Genomic DNA, 16,351 nt, shown 5'->3' on the forward strand with positions numbered 1-16,351 from the left:
TACAGCCAGGAGCTTAACCACCTTCCTGAACTGATGCTTTTATATACTTAGAGTTACACAGAAATCTGGGATGGACACAATCTGGGTTCTGAGGTTTAGGAATCTGACAAACCCGGCTGCATTTAAATGCAGAAACCCCATTCTTGGTCACTTACATTTTCACTTTTGATTCCAAGGGCTGTAAGTTGATGTGATACTTTTCAATATTATTTTCTTCATCCATGGCAAGCTGATGGCTATGAAAAAGAAAAGAAAATGGGTTTAATGCATCTCAGCATGACGCTTTTGCAATCACTGTGAATTAATTCAGAAAATTTGACAAGCCCATACAAGAGCTGCTTATTTTAAAGTGTTGCTGTCTTTGGGGAAAGGCATCTGGGTCCCCGTGTCCAGCTCCACTTGGCTGTTAACAAAAAGTAGGAATTTGGACCCACTTTCCAGATTGAAGCCTCCCTGAGTCCTTGCAGATTTCTGCACTAAACCCTCCAGATGCCAGCTCCAGAGACAGGCACACCCAGCAAAGAAGCTGCTGCTGCAAATAAAAACACTGGCAAATATAGTGGATATTCTTGCTAAATTAACTTGTATCCCTTGGGCTACATTCAGAAAGCTGGAGAGTAAAATGGAAGGTAACAATGGTAATGCTGGTAGCAAATGAATTACATCAGCAAAAGCCATACAAGAATATGAAGAAAAAATTCTTTGTAATAAATGATGACCAAGGAATCAGTGCTGCAAACTGTTTTGAGAAAGCAATTTTAAAATGCTAGGAGATAAAAATCAAACACCTTGGGGCGCTGCTTTGGATGGGACTGGCAACATGAATGAAAGGCCTTTGCATGGAAATTTGTAAGATTAGACCCCAACCTGTGGAGTTTTTTTGAGACTTTACTGGACACTTAATTACATCACTCAATCAGCAACAGTTTTCAGAAATTATCCTCCTGTAACTAAAAATAAGAATTGTTTATGGAATAGATGCAAAATCTTGAATATTCAGTATATTACCTAGTGAAAAATAATTACAGCAAACAGACCTCAGAGAGGGCGTGTTGCCTTATGGAAATCATTTCACTTTACCACGTGCAAGATATGGCAGAAATCACACAGTTACCTTTGAAGCAAGTATTTGCCATCGTTGACCTGTTCCAGGGTGTTCTGGAGCCTTTTGAGTTCTTCCTACAAGAAGAGAAAAAAATGTTTCAATGTGCCTGTGGGGTGCCCTTGGCTGACACCAGAGATTCTCCCTCGAGCTCCCACCGCCGTGTTCCCTCAGGTGATGTCTGCAGGGCGAGCTTCCCAAGCCACGAATCCAAACCAGCTACGCAGAAACCAAGGCATTTATCAGTACATCCAGCACTAACTTTGAAAGAAAATATCAGACCTACAAAGACAACAGGCAGGGAGAAAGAGGAAAGTGTTCTTCCACGTGTTAGGTGTGTGGCTGCTCTGATTTGGGAGGAGATGGTCTTGGTAAGAGGCAAGCAAGCACCAGCTTACTGACAGGCACTTCTCTTTGTTCTGCAATCAAACTGTATTCAATTGCATAATTAAGAGTGTCACCAGCTGAGATTTACAGCCTGATATCTTTACCAGGCTATTTGCATCAGATCCTGTTTCAACAGAAGAGCTGCCACTGACTGAGCTGCATAGCTGGGGTTCCCTGCGTCCAGGCTATGGGGCCAGCACAAATCCCCCCATGAATTTCAGCACAGACTTAGGGCTTAAAAAACTAAGTTGTGTCTGTCTGGCAGGGCTTTGCTGTTCAGAAGGGGTAGGAATTGAGGGGTGGGGGAGATCTGTAATTGACCTAAAATTGAAAAAATGTGGTAATTACTGATGAAATGCAATAAAAATAATTACAAATAAATAACCATGGTTTTTAAAGAAAGCAGGCACAAACGCAGAATTCTAAAAGCAGACTCTATTCCATATTAAATTGTTTTCCTGTTACTGAAACACACCTGTGGGCCACCAAAGTGGCTCACAGCAGGACGGGGAACGCCAGGCCACGTGGCAGAGCTGCTTTCTGCAGCGCTGGCTTGGCTTGCTCCCAAAGCCACGGGTGGAGGGGGCTGCCTGCTCCATTCCCACCCAATTTACTCATAAAGGTGCATCTCTGCCCTGGTCATAATACATAAAAGAAATGTATCACTCAAGAATTTCCAAGGAACAGCACTGCGGCTTTTTAGCTGTGTTAAAATGATGCCAGGAGACCAACAGCTTGCAGGCAGAAGTGGGATTCTTAGGGAGGCTGGGCATATGAAAAGGAAAAAATGAGCGTATTTTCACCTTGTATAGCTCATCTGACCCGGGGATGAATCCAACATTTTTGCTTCCAATGAGACCATTGCTGTCTCTAGGGGCCCAGCAGATCAGCCAGCACTACTGCCTGCTTTCTCAAATACAGCTGATTTTGTGAAACAGAGAAATTTTACCTGGTGCTTTTTAATCTTGTACAAGGTTCTGCGCCATTCGACATGAAACGAGATCACAGTTGGTAGCTGATTTACTCCTAATGCAACTTTCATTCCCTCAGCCTTGGACGGGCTATTACTGCAAAATATGTTTTATGCATAACCTAGATTTGTCAAGCTGACAAGTCAGATTTCTCCTCCGTCTTTGCCTCAGTCTTTGGCCCTCTGGGCCTCTAATTGCAGCGCCGTCCTGTTGACACGCTGAAGCTGATAAAGCACCACGCGTGGTTCAGGGGGCCTGGCTGCTTCCCGATAATCCACCACTGGAAATGATCCAGATGTGAAACTTTTCATTTTTGCCTTCCTTTTTTAAAATATATATATTTATTTATTTTTTGCCTGCTCTGAGGAACTTCCTCTTCTGACATATTAAAAATAAACAACTTCCAAAATTATTTTCTTTGAAGCAGAGTTCAGTTCAGAAGATAACCTTTTACTCTCCCTTATTATTCCACTGGTCATTTTTTTCAGTGTATCCCAGAGCTATGGAAGGTAATTTAGAATGTGAAAACAATTTGCAATTGACTTTATATATAGCCCTGGGTGACGAAACCTGCACGACTTACATAAATCATTTCTTGTGTTTGACATCATTTTCTATTAACCTAAGGGTGAAGACTGAACAAAAAAAGTAAAAACTAAAATTGGTTGTGACATTTTTGACTATTCAGCCTTTCAATTAAACATCACCAGACAGTCTGTATAAAAGCCGTAGCATAAGGCAGCGACAAAAGAGGCACGGTAGCGTTTGCATAATTGGGAAGAGAAGGAGACATAAAATCCATACTAATTTCAGTTTTGCGTCATTAAACACGAAGTATTGATTGTTGCTCCTCGCAGCCAAGTTTACGAAGCCAGTCCGCACAAAGCTGGGCCAATGCCGTGCCCTGGGGCCCGGTGTGGCACCCGGTGGCTGTGGGGACGGCGGCTGCTGCTGGGGGCTCACGGCCCCAAATCGGCACCGCACACGTTTCGCCAGGAGCGACCCAGCTGCAAGCTCGGACTTCGGAAAATTGAACTGGAAGAGATCCATACTGCTGTTGGAGCACGCCATGAATTACACTGCCTCTATAAAACTTGTTAAAATGTAAACATACTGTAAAATTTACTGCGGCTTTCGTTTTCCCACTCCAGTTGGATGCAGACATTAGTGGCACTCGGGGAGCTGCAGACAGACGTGGGCACCTCAGGAGGAGAAAGCAGTGAAAGCCCGAAGTGCAAAGCTGGTTTGGAGAGCAAACTAAAATGGCTTTTCTAGCCTTTAATATGTATTTCTGTTTATGCATTAATTATTTTTCAGCCTGTAGATGTGCAATTTTAGGAACCCAGGCTCTCTCAATGACATTGTGATGGTGAAGCCCGTAACCCTATGGGGCAAAAGAGCCCACGGTGCTCGATCTGCAGTCTCGCACCAGGGAGTACCTGGCACAGAGGAGCCGTCCTGAGCAGCACCGAGCTACCCCAGCACCATCTTCATGCTATAAAAACCTGCCTGGGCTTTGCTGCTAGAGCTTACAGGTAGAGCAAAATGGTTCTGCCACACTTTGCTCCTTGTCGATCCTCACACGTTGAAGTCATCTCACGTTTGACTAGCCATGGAGACAGCAGATGCGGGGTGCTTGGGGCCAGACCAGATGCCAAGGAGCACAAAAGTGGGTTTGGGAGGTGCTGAACCCATAAAGCCCAGGAGCCCATGGACAACAAGTACCACGGAGGCCCCCTGGTGCTGGCAGTTTGCAAATCCTGCTGCTGCCGTGCTCCGGGCTCCCCTTTCCCGCTCGGCCAAGGCAAAGAGCGGTGACTGGTGCGCAAGGCCGCCAAGGAAGGAACGCGTTTCCTGGATGTTTCTAGGCCATGGGCTCCTTTGGGAAATAAATATTCAAACAATCTAAATGCACCAGTCCCTAAATTCCTTTTGGAGAAGTATGCTTCACAAAAGCTGTTATGTTAGCGTAACGTCTAAGAAAAGAAATGTGCAGACATTAAATCACGCCTGGATACATATTTACCTCGAACAGCAGGCAACGAGGCTTTGTTGTTGCTGTGCCCCCAAAATATCCGTTCAGATCAGTGGAGCTATTTATACTCGCGGGTTTATACTAGCGCAGAGAAATCAGGGCAGAGGCCACATATTAAAAATTAATTTTCAAAATCCTTTTTGGACACGCGTGCTATTGTTTGAGCATCTCTGCCTAAGAGGTCTGTCCATCGTTGCCGAGCCAAGGTACAGTGGTGCTTCCCGAGAGGTCAGAGAGATGGAGATTGGAGCAGAAAGCTCCCATTTTAGTAGAACCACAGCCCAAAAATAGCAGCAGAAAAGGTTTGTTTTTCCTTTTTATAATTAAGGGCAAGTACAGCAATTATTCAAACATGTCAGCTTTGGGTAGCTCTCTATTTCACTGATGTGCTTCCAAATTTTAATTGAAATTTCATCCAATGGTTATTTTAGACTGAGGTTATTCAGACACATTCCTTCCTCCCCCAGGAGGCACAGTACCCACCAGGCACAGCCCAACCAGGACCACGAAGGAGAACATGTAACCAGCCTGCCTCGCTACGCAGAGACCTTAATTCACAAATACCAGCGAGGAGCATCAGTGCTCTCACAGCTGCTCCTGCCAGTGAGCTCAGCACCCCATCCCATCGCTCCACAGCATTTTAAAGCACATCTGTGACTTCCCCACAGCACTCACCCACTGGTAGTTCCTCTCCCAGCATGACACGGCTGGTAGGAGAGAGCTAAATGCTGGCAGGTGCCAGCACCAGAAGCTGGGCAGCATCTGTCCCCCGAGCAAGGCCACCTGGTGCCCCTTCCCCTCACCTATCAGGAAGCCAGTTTATAGGCGTAAATACTGTCACCTCCTGCCATTTGCCTCTCCCGTGGTCATCAGAGGCAGGCACAGAACAAAGAAATCCCCTCTGCTGCTGCCCCTCGCCCTGGCATGGGGAGCTGGGAACCAAGGCAGCCGCTCTACCTGCTCCAGGAGCATCCCCGGCTCTCTGCTCCTTTCTCTCCATGAAATACCCATGTGCTGCTCATCTGTGCTGCTCCCCACGCTCAGGCTGGGAGGAGAGAAGCTGGATTAGACCTGAGCTAATAGCCAAAAACAAACAAACAAACAAACAAACAAACAAAAAAAAAACAAAAAACAAACAAACAAACAAAAAACATGTTATTTGCTTCCTTACTGCAGAATCTCCATACAACCTCACCAAAGCTGTGCTCAGCACCAGCTCCAATCCCTTTGCTGTTCACAGCCCAGTCCAGCACAGAAGCAGCAGCCTCAGCTGCTTCTCTAACACCCCAGAAAAAATCCGGAAATATGTTTTGCTCACTTTTCCCATGGAAGATGATGACCCCTGCTTTAAATGATGCGGAGTCCGTGTTTCAGTCTGACAGGGTCTGTCAAACAGCATCTTAATTAAGCCTCTAAGCGTGATACAAGTGTAAAGAGGACAGGAAGATCAGGATCATTTGTGGTGAAGGCTTTTACTCAACTTTTCTCTGGGCTGGTGTGGAGGAGCTGCTCCCATGGGAGATGTGCTGGATTTCATGAGCAGCCACCTAAAGCTGCTGCTGCCTCTCAGTACGCATCGGGGTGCTTGTCCCCAGGGCAGCATCTCTGGTGACACCCGTGTGCCAGAGTGGGGCTATATCAGAGGCACAAAGAGCCCCCGTTTGGGCACACATCACAGATTTGCGTTAATGCCCACGTTTCAGGGACATGTGGAGCCTTCTGCATCCCATCTAGAGGCTGGAGCATAAAAGCTAATGCAATGCCCTGAGTACGCTGAGCATCTGGTGAAGTCAGTAATTAAATGTCAGATGGTGGCAACAGCTCCATATCTCAGAACAAAAGACACATCAGATGATAGGGGCTTTTGTATGTTGGGGCTGGGAGGGGGAAACCCTACTAGGCAACCTAATAGGGACCTTGAATATTTTAGCTATGAATATGCAAGAAAAGTACATTAACTGCACGAGATTAACATAGCTACAGGGGCCCTGCGATCCACAGCTGTCAGAGCAATTTACCAGACCCCATTAAAAAAAATCATGCCATTAACAGAGTTACCTAAACCCACTTAAACAAGTTGTGCATTCAGATTTTGAAACAAAATATGAATTAGCCTTGCTGAAGTGGGTTAGCTGGTACAGAGAGCCGCAGCGTGGGCGACCAGGTCGGATCCCATACCCTTGCCATCATATATATGACGTCTCCACACATACAGCAGTGGGGCATTGCCTACAATGCCAGCACCAAGAAACCTTCTGCCTCAGGGACTTCTTGTCCAAGGACTCTGCAAGCACCATGCTGATCTGAACTGCTCCCGGACTGGCTTCTGAGGTTACCCACAGGGCTTCAGGATGGAGCTAGGGGTGCAAGTCTGGGATCCTTTCAATTAGAAATTCTTGTAAGACTGTCCCACAGAGAAAAAATAAAATAAAATCACAACCAGAATTCCCCACCATTTCTGATTATTCCCAGACTGCTCTTTACAGGATTTCACTGAAAACCCAACGAGGCAGAGTTGGAAAAGTTTTACCTTTGGCAGAACGGTAACCTGGCTGCTCTAGTAAGCTCCACGCTGCACCATTTGTCAGTTTTACTCGTTTCTGTTTAGAGTTCCCATGGGATGTGATTGCCTCATATTCCACAGGACACTTCCATCACATAATACACGAATTGGTGATATTTTCACTTTCTTCATGCAACCCCCCTTCTTCCCTTTTATACCCCATGGGCATGCTACCTGATTGTTTCTCTTCCCTATCTTGTAAGTCATGATGCTGTCTCCTCACTGTCATCTAATCAAGATAGGGCTCAAAAGGAAACTGCATCAACTAAATGTAAACTCAGCACAGAGAACAAACTGCTGAAAGTCTTGGCCTTCAGACATTTGAACTAAGCTGGTGCCTAGTCCTTTTGCTATGATCCTGGCTATACAAGGATGCCCAGGCCAGCTGATAAATTAATTCCTCTGATGGTAAAAGGCCAGAAGGGAAATGAAGTGAAGCTGGTGATATGTCCCAGGGGACAGGAGCACTCACAGGATGACCTGTGGAGCTCTTCTCCACTTTCTGTGATATCAATAAATTGCTGTGTGTGTTTTTTATTATTATTTTTTTTTTCCTTCCTTCAGATCTGCCCTCAGGAAGAGTAATCTATTGAATCATGGCTACAGAGCATTATTTCATAGTTGCAGCAGCTCTGAAAACCTTGCACAAGGATGAACACCATTAAGAAGCCAGGTTAGATTCCTTTTAAAAAAGCCTCTTCTTTCTGATGCAGTCACTGTGGTCAAGGCTTTCAACGGCACCACTTCTGCCTCAAAATACACAAGCTTTTAACTTTTGCAGGCAGAACCACCTAACGAGAAGGAAGCCTCTTGACATCCTGGCTTTTCTGCAGCTGCAGCGCTTCTGAAACTGCAGCCAGGCTGAACAGCGAGGGAAACGTCGGGAACAACACGACTGCTACAGGAGACCCTGCAAGGAAGGCATCTGAGAGGCCATGTGTTAAGCCAAAAATATAAGTATGTGTATATATTATATACATGCACACAAATATACACACTGGGATTCCAGTTGCATGGCGAGAAAGCTGATTTCTCGCTGAAGTCCAGAAAGCTTTGGACTCAGAAATGGCAGCTGCCTTGCCAGCAGCAGCATGCACTGCATCGTTCATTTATGGAAGGAGGAGATGCTATAACCCCTTCTAGGATTTTAACCCCATTTTAGGAGACCTGATGTGGCAGTGCAAAGCCTCATCAGCTGCAGTTATTCTTAAGCAAATAACCTGTGCATATGTTGTCCACTACTCTTTGCCTTTGCTACCGTGACAACCTCCACGGAGCTGGAGCTGGCCAAGACAGCAACTGGTGTGCTGTAGGAAGGGGATTTTTCAAAGTGAGTTACTTTACAAATGAAGAACACCAATCTGCAGCCAACCCCCTGGAAGAACTCCCCACCATCCAGCACCCCGTCACCTGTGAAGGGTTTCATCACAAGTTACAGCTGGTCCAGCTTAATTTTGAGAGATGTGTGATGAGACTACAACCAGGGCGGGGTGGATTTGAGCATGCCAGGAAGGGGAAGGCAGGGGGAAAATCTGACATGACAAATCCATCTCCCGAACTCCCAGCGGAGGTTTCGTTTCCCCCAGAAAAAGCAAGCAGCTCTTTTTATAGCTCGTGAGCCTATTACTTCTAATGACAACAACAGATGACTGTTTTAAAACCGAAGAGAAAGATATTAATCCAATTTTCAGCTTTTCAGCATGTGGTTCTGTCTACTAATTTCCACAAAAGTGAAGACTGATGAACTAGGTTAGCAATCAGGAGGTTGCTGTGCAAAAACCACACGTCTATTGCAGAAATGCCTTTTTACTTCTCACAGCTCTGAAAGTCTCATTTAGGCCAAGCAGGATGCATTTGGTCCATAACCAAAGGCGATGCTTTTAGGAAAGGGTGCACCGATACCTGTGACGCTGCGCTGTGGCAGCACCTACCAACGGCCCCCACACCACCACCCTCACAGCCTGTGCTTGTAGGACATGCCTATGGGGTTTCACGTATGGGGTTTAATGCCAGGAAGCTTTGCCCTGTGACATGGCACACATAGGGACACAATCCTGGACAGGAGGAGGCCACTTGAAGCCTCTAATTGAGGACCCAGAGAAGAGCAGCTGGAGCTACAGATTTTAGGTTCATGGAGGACCCTGTGCACCCACAGAAACACATTTCCTCCCCCACAACGAGCTACAGAGCGAGCAGTTTTGATGAGGGTCTTAATCTTTATGTGTATTGTAATTTCCACTACACACACTCCTGTTTGTCTTCAACATGAGAAATAGCTTTTCCACGCTGATAATAATGAAACTACTCACTCATTCTGATGCTTATAACTCTGCAAACGTGCTAAGAAGGCAGCAATGCACGTATTAATTTGCCAGCTGAGCTGTGCTCGCTAGAGGCAGCAGACACAAGTTATGTCAGCCTCCATCCCTGCACTACCTTCCTGTCCATTCCCCGCACCTCTTGATCATACAAGACAGTATTTTCTAACACAAGTAGAAAGTGTTTTATATTTAATATCCAGCAACTGCTCAGCCATAAAGATCATTACAACTTCAACAGGAGAGAAGTCCTCCAAAGGCAAATATCTCCAGCAGGACAGCACCCACATCAGCCCAACCATCCCCCAGACCTTACATCCCAGCAGACAGGCGGTAACAAAGATCCACATTTTTCTGAGCAGATCTAACTGCAAGTTCCTTAAAGCTTTCTCAACACTCTCAAGAAGTAAATCTGCACCATATTCATTTTTAAGGATGGGCGTAATTATGCTAAGAGAGATGCACAGGTCAATTAAATCAGGAAGAAGATTAGCAAAAGGGCTGTCTGGGCTAACACGAACCCCGTGGTCCTTCTTGGATCCCAGCACTAACAGCATTTTAGAGTTGAGTTAAAACCAACTTCTCAAACTGATCAGGTTGATTTAGCAGAGATTATATTTCTCCCCTCCTGCATCCAGCTTGCTGTATGCCGTACATTTTGCTCTGGGTGGCAAATTCATCAAGGTAGGAGCCCCACTCTGATAAAACGGTCACCACCTGTATGAGGCTTCACATACACAGAGCACCTTGCTAAGTGATTCTTTTAAGCTCCTCCAAAAGATTTTTTTATTTTTTATGCCCCAGCATTTCACCCCAGCGTGCCTGAAATGGCCGCACTGCGATTTCAGAAAGGGATGGCAGCAGAAATCCCTCTAACTTTTGCAGCACTACTGGGAGCCACTGTAAAATGGTACCAAGCTAATTAGACAAGTAATAAAGATGCTCCCCTGGCAGTCTCACAGGTGAAATAATCTAATCTTCTACACCCTGCCTTCCCAGTTAATCACTTGATAAGAGTCATTAACACAATTGTTCAGTCTACTGTAGTCCCCTTATAAAGTGCATATAATTTACAATCCCATTAAAAAGATAGCCACAGAGAAGTCTCAGAGGCAAATTACAGAACTCCTCAGCTGTGTTTTCAGCACGCTGGCTATAGCTAAATGAATCCTGAAAAAAATCACTGAACATAGCAGGTTTCAGAGCAAGGATACCCATCAAAATCAGCCTGATTTCCTGCAATTATGTTTAATTTATATTTACATTTAATTTTTATTATGTTAAATATAGTTGCAAATTGTGGGGTACTCTGGTCAGCAGCTGAGAAAACCACAGGGCCCTTTTTCTTCTCTGAATAGCAACACAGAACAAGTACCAAGAGCAGGCAAAAGGCGTATAAACTTCATTCATTTAAAAAGCTAGGATTTAGTTACTTCACTGCTTATGCTAAATTTCTTCTGCTATGAAGCATTCAAATTATATTCTGTCATGGTGCAGGATGATTGCAAGCATTTGGCGCTTCAAAATAATGGAAAAGGTGAAAGCACTAGACCTTGTGAACATATAATGAAACAAATGTTTGCCTGTTTCTGTACTTAGGCTTCCTAGTATCAGTCTCTAAAATCCAGCATGCAGAAGTATGAAACATCAGCTCCTTTTTGGAGACTGCTTTAACCCAGGTATCACACAAACACCATGAAACGTTTCCCACAACAGTCCCACGGTCCTGCCTGGGATCTTCAGGCAGCTCAGGTAAGATTTTCATGGGCTACAAGAAAAAACACTCAGATCCTGTTAGTTTTCAAAACAATTTAGGTATCTGAGCATTTTGGAGATCAGAAAACTGGACTTCCAGAGCTTAAAAATGTTGAGTTTCCCCATGTAAAAGGTCTCTCACCCTTGTGTTTCCACCCCTCCTCACCCTGCAGCAGCACGTCACCTTCCCAAGTGCTTTCCATTGTTTTGTCTTCCACAAACAAGAAACCAGCTGGGGAATTTCAGCCACCACAAAAGCAGGCAGCAACTGTCCCTAGCTTGTAACAGAAACCCTCTCGTATTTCTGCTCCAGCTTTGGGAGGCACACTAAAACTGCCAGGGCTTCCCAACAAATGGCCTTGTGCTGCTTTTAGGAGGAAGCCCCAGGAGTCTGTGGCCTGCAGGATGCTGTGATTCCAAGATTTTAGGTGAAGGGGTGTATCAGCGAATGCTGGAGCACCAAAGCAGCCTGTCTGTGTGAGTTTGTCATCGTTTGGCTGTGACAATACATCACATTCCCACTGCAGCACAGGAGGTGTCAGGGAGCCTGGCAGCTCAAGCCCTGACCCACAGCAATGGGCTCCACGTGGGAGCAGCTCGCACAAACACCTGTCAAAATCCAGGCTTGAATCTGTTTTTAAAAGTTCATCTATTCAGAGCCGATTTAAAATGAGCACTCTTGGATTTGAGCTCTGTTTTGAGGTTGGGGGTGAGCCTGCTGATAGCCGTGCTTCCCAGGACAAAACAAGTCCTAAAGTCAGAGGTTGGCTCCAGCACCACTCCCTCTTCAGAGCCACCTGATTTTAGACAGGTGCCTGCAATTCTGAAAATACTTAATGATAAGTATGTGCAGGAGCCACACTGTTAGCCTGGGGATAAATAAAACACTCCCAAGCTCTGCATTATTGGTGATATAACAGCAACTGCCAGAGTAAAGGAGGAGGGATCCATGACAGTTCCTTCTAGGTTCAAGGGTTGTTCCTGCCTGAGCTCCTGAGGAGTTAAATCTAATTTCTTGTATACTGCAGATATCTACGAAGATGTTTTAATTGAAGGCAGTTGCTTAGCAACTGCATCCCGTGTGCTGCAGCAATGCCTTTCACCTGGAGCAGATAAACATCAGGATGGCACTTTACAAATCTGATTAGTGGCAATGAAATAGCTGGCTACCATAAACTGCAAGTGCTTTTGCAGAAGTTATGCTTCTATCCTGATACCCATCAACAGGGAGAAGCCAATGAAACTCATTCTCAGGTTAGAGGAGCCCCCTTCTCCTCCCGCCCAGCAAAATGCTTCCCTCTGCTTCTCACAACTGGAGCTTATCGAGAGGGAGATAGCATCGGCAGGATTTTTCTCACTCCAAAGATTTTATTGCAGTTACACGCAATGATAAAATACTTGAGTAGTTGCAATCATGCACAGATGTTTTTCTCAACAGGCCTATGATTCTTTGAAAAGCATCAAAAAAGGACATTTCCTAGAACCGAGAGAAGAAGATTTCCTCATAACTTTTGTAACCGGACATTACTGTTTAAAGACATCACTATACTCGCATTTACAAGCTGTTTAAGAGCTGGTTGTTGTACTACTGCTGTGTTTCTAACAAAGGATATTAAGCCCTTGGATAGTTCACTTCCAACATCTTTGCATCATGATGTTAGGATAAATGTCAACATTTTATCTTGCTTCAGCTGTGTTCAGTGATTTGCTATATCGGGGTCCAGTGCACGGTGACCAATTAATCCTCTCAGGTTCAGAAAAGGATTCATGTGCTTTTTCCCCATCCACTACAAGTCAGGTACGTGTCCCAGCCACAACGAGAATGTCACTTATAATAGCACTCCAAAGTAGCAAGCCCAGGACATCCCTACCAGCTCAGCAGCAGTTTGAGCTGTTTGCTGAGGTCCACCTTCTAGAGGATGCTGCTGTAACATGTACCTGTCAGCCTGGAACACAGAGATTTTGTCCAAGATGCAGTCTTCACCTGCAGGGTGAATTGTGACTGTACACCACATGAATCGAACTATAGGCAAGAGTTTTCTTTTTGTCATTTACTCTTCTGAGATCTCTTAGAGATGGTAACACCCTATGCTTTGTTATTATTCCTTGGTTTATTTTTCCATTCTCATCTCAACAACTGACAGAGTTTGTAGACAGTTGAAAATTGAAAGACAGGACAGATTTCTGTGTGCCTGACACCAGGCAAGTGAAGTGCAGATGAGTAGCTTAAGCTTGCTGCCAGTTTTGAATACTTCTCGTCTCATGACAATAAGGCCATAATGCTTCACACAGGATGCTATTTGATGGTTAATGGGAAGTTAAAGAAGCATTTGGAAAACTTTTTTTTGAACTATTGATGATAAAAGAGATTCAAAGGAAATTCTTTCCCTTCTAAAAAATAACACCCCATAGATCAGCCTTGTTTTTGACCTGACCAGCAAGATATTTGGACACTGAAATTTTCAGTTTTATTAGAACAAGGAGAAGAAAGCCTTCCACCTAAGATGCGGGAAGAAAAATGTACAGCTTTGTATAGTCATCTAGACCAGACAGCTACCTCCAAAGTACGCCATTCTAATTACGAAGAGAGCAATCAGCTCCTGTATTTCAGGATCTAAGGAGCTCTGATAGGTCCAGAAAGACATTCCTTTCCCTCTTTGAAACCCTCAGACTTGATTAGCTGCGTGCAGGGGTAGGAAAGTTAAAGCACTGCATCTCTGTAGTGTCAATCTAATGCCCGTTTAGCCCTATGTAGGTCTATGGCATCGAGATGCAGAAGATTTGTAAAGTCAACACAGCATTTGGAACAAAAATAATAAATACTTTTTTCTTGGTGGTAGTAGTCCAAAGTCAAAGCAGAACTATGGCATCGGTTATTATTATTTCCATTATAATAATTTCCATTGGTTATTATTATTATCCATTATTTCCAAGGTTTATTAGCTCTTCAGTTATTACATTCCCTTGTTTCCTTGGCTCACCCTCCCACCAGATGCCTTATTTGCTGTGTGAAACCCTCAGTATTAACCACAATGCAGGCTCTTAATGTTTAATGCGTGGCTGATAGAATCCTGCAGCATCCAGCAGAGCCTTTGTATAAAGGGCACCCTATAAAAAACTTAAATGCAAACAAAAAAGCAGCATGTGAAACCATATGATAGAAGCCAGTCACATTCAATCTCTGAAAGCAAAGAGCCACAGTTTATATGAATAATTCAAAAACAGCCTCAGACAAATGATCCCAGGTCTATGAGGAAATAGTAAAACCTCTGGAGTCTGCAGCTCTTTTTATTACAGCCTGGTTCATGCTGAATACTGTTTTCTCTGGGGTTATTTTTCACTCTTTTTTTGTATAAACGAACAGTCAGATAGGATGTTCAGATAACATATACAGCAGACCCCAGAGAAATAGTTTAATTTTATATTCATTTCTGATTTGTAAATTATTCATTAACATGGATCATGCAATTGGGTAAAAATTAAAAATTGGCAAATTAGTTTTCATTTGTTTATGTTAATTATTTAGTGTTCTTCCTTTTTATTAGAAAAAAAACACAAAGTGAGATTAGTCTTGTTCTGACGATCTGTGTTTGCTCCCTAGACAACCCACAAATTAGCATTGCTATGGCTACTTTTATGTAATGTCTATAGAAATAGGATTCTACTGCCCAGATCCGTTGCCGAGACATTGTGGCATATGCTGGGTTTCTAAATTGCAGATATGCCTTTGGATATTTTTCAGCTATGCTTTGGAAAAGAGGCTGTTGGGTCTTTATTTACAGATGAAGTCAAGGATCATTTCCATACCCCTTCTAGAATTCAGCTGCTGCTCCCCAGTGCTGCTGTGCCCAGGCTGCTGCCCTTTACCTCCCAAGGAACTTCCAGCCTGTGGGACTTTTACCTCCAAATTAAGACAGTCGTTCCTCTTTGATGCTAGGTTTCAGAGACAGCACATCTCCTCCATTTTAATATCTGTTGTTGGATTTAGCCACATAGAGAAAAACCTAAGCACTAAGTGTCACCACGTTACCCAGAGCAAGAACCCACACTGCACAGCAAGAACCACTGTGGGTTTCCTAGGCAATGCTCATGAGCGGTATTCACATATTCGGGACCCTTTATCCATTATGACTTTTAAATGTTTGTTACATTTTTCTGCAAGCTCTCTCTCTTTGGGGAACAAGACCTGTGCCTCACCCTCCACACCAGCACAGCAGGACCGAGGCTTTGCAGCTAGCTGTGGGCCCAGCACTACCCAGCTCCCTGCTGCACTTGCTGCCAGCCCCAGATCCTGGGAAGGAGAACCAAATGCACTCATCAAGTAATTTTTCCACGATACATCATTTACTTGCAATAAAACCAATATTCACCTGGTTCTAGGGGGTTTGGGTAGACATCAACCAGTGACAGCCCATTCTGTGGGTGCTGAGGTCGCGTGTCACATCACCACATGTTGGAAACTGAGGGACATGCCCTTCATGGTCAGTCTTCAGCTATGCAGCCAATTTTTAAACACAATAAGAGATGATAATCAAACAAAAATGAGCTAGATAGGCTGCCCTTGATAGGAAAGCAAGTAACCATGAATGTAGTGCAATTCCAGTACCTAAAAGGTCATCTTAGGTTAGAAAAATAAATCCACAACATTCCCCCCCCCCACATTCCTAATTACTTTGGATGTAAAAATCAGTGTTATGGACTACATGACAGCTACAGAGGGCTGCAGATAATTAATTATATCAGCAAATTAAGAAGAAAATTAATACATGGAAACCATAACCACATTTGTAATGCCAGTCCCTCTTTTCCCAAATATTTAAAGCTGTTTGCAAGATAGCGTCTCCTAAGGTGTTAGGATGAGAACAAACAAAGAAAACCCCAAAACCCAACACACCACAGAGAAAGTTACATCAAAAAGAATTTCTGGCATTTAATTTGAATGTGACACATAATGATATTGTTTGTTTGTCTTTTTCCTGAGTCTCTAACTCTGACATTGGTACCAGCACCACATTAATCCAGGTACAGTGGGTTGATCCTCAAAGTAAACAACACCACTACTGCTTTTCAAAAGAAATGCCACATGTTCCTTCCTCTAGGTGCACTAGTTAGGCTGGGTTTGGAGAAATAAAGAGTAGCAAGGGCTACCTGAGTCCTTCCAGCAGCTGGTACCACCCAAACACGTGGGTGCCCGGGAGGAGATGGCACCATGCTGCAGGC

The 16,351-nt window shown here is 44.3% G+C and overlaps 1 protein-coding gene across 2 annotated transcripts in view; it reads right to left on the reverse strand.

The window, feature by feature from the left end:
• The window catches only part of LOC116492351 (schwannomin-interacting protein 1), a 137,390-nt gene that overhangs the window by 93,985 nt on the left and 27,054 nt on the right, over positions 1–16,351 (reverse strand). For both annotated transcript variants that reach the window (XM_032192982.1, XM_032192983.1), the window contains exons 2-3: positions 1,115–1,179; positions 156–236 (exon numbers count right to left, since the gene is read on the reverse strand). In XM_032192982.1, coding sequence (XP_032048873.1) covers positions 156–236; positions 1,115–1,179 — 146 coding nt within the window. The remainder of the gene's footprint in view (positions 1–155; positions 237–1,114; positions 1,180–16,351) is intronic.

The sequence above is a fragment of the Aythya fuligula genome, chromosome 9 (genome assembly GCF_009819795.1).
Source record: "Aythya fuligula isolate bAytFul2 chromosome 9, bAytFul2.pri, whole genome shotgun sequence".
Classification (NCBI taxonomy): Eukaryota; Metazoa; Chordata; class Aves; order Anseriformes; family Anatidae; genus Aythya; species Aythya fuligula.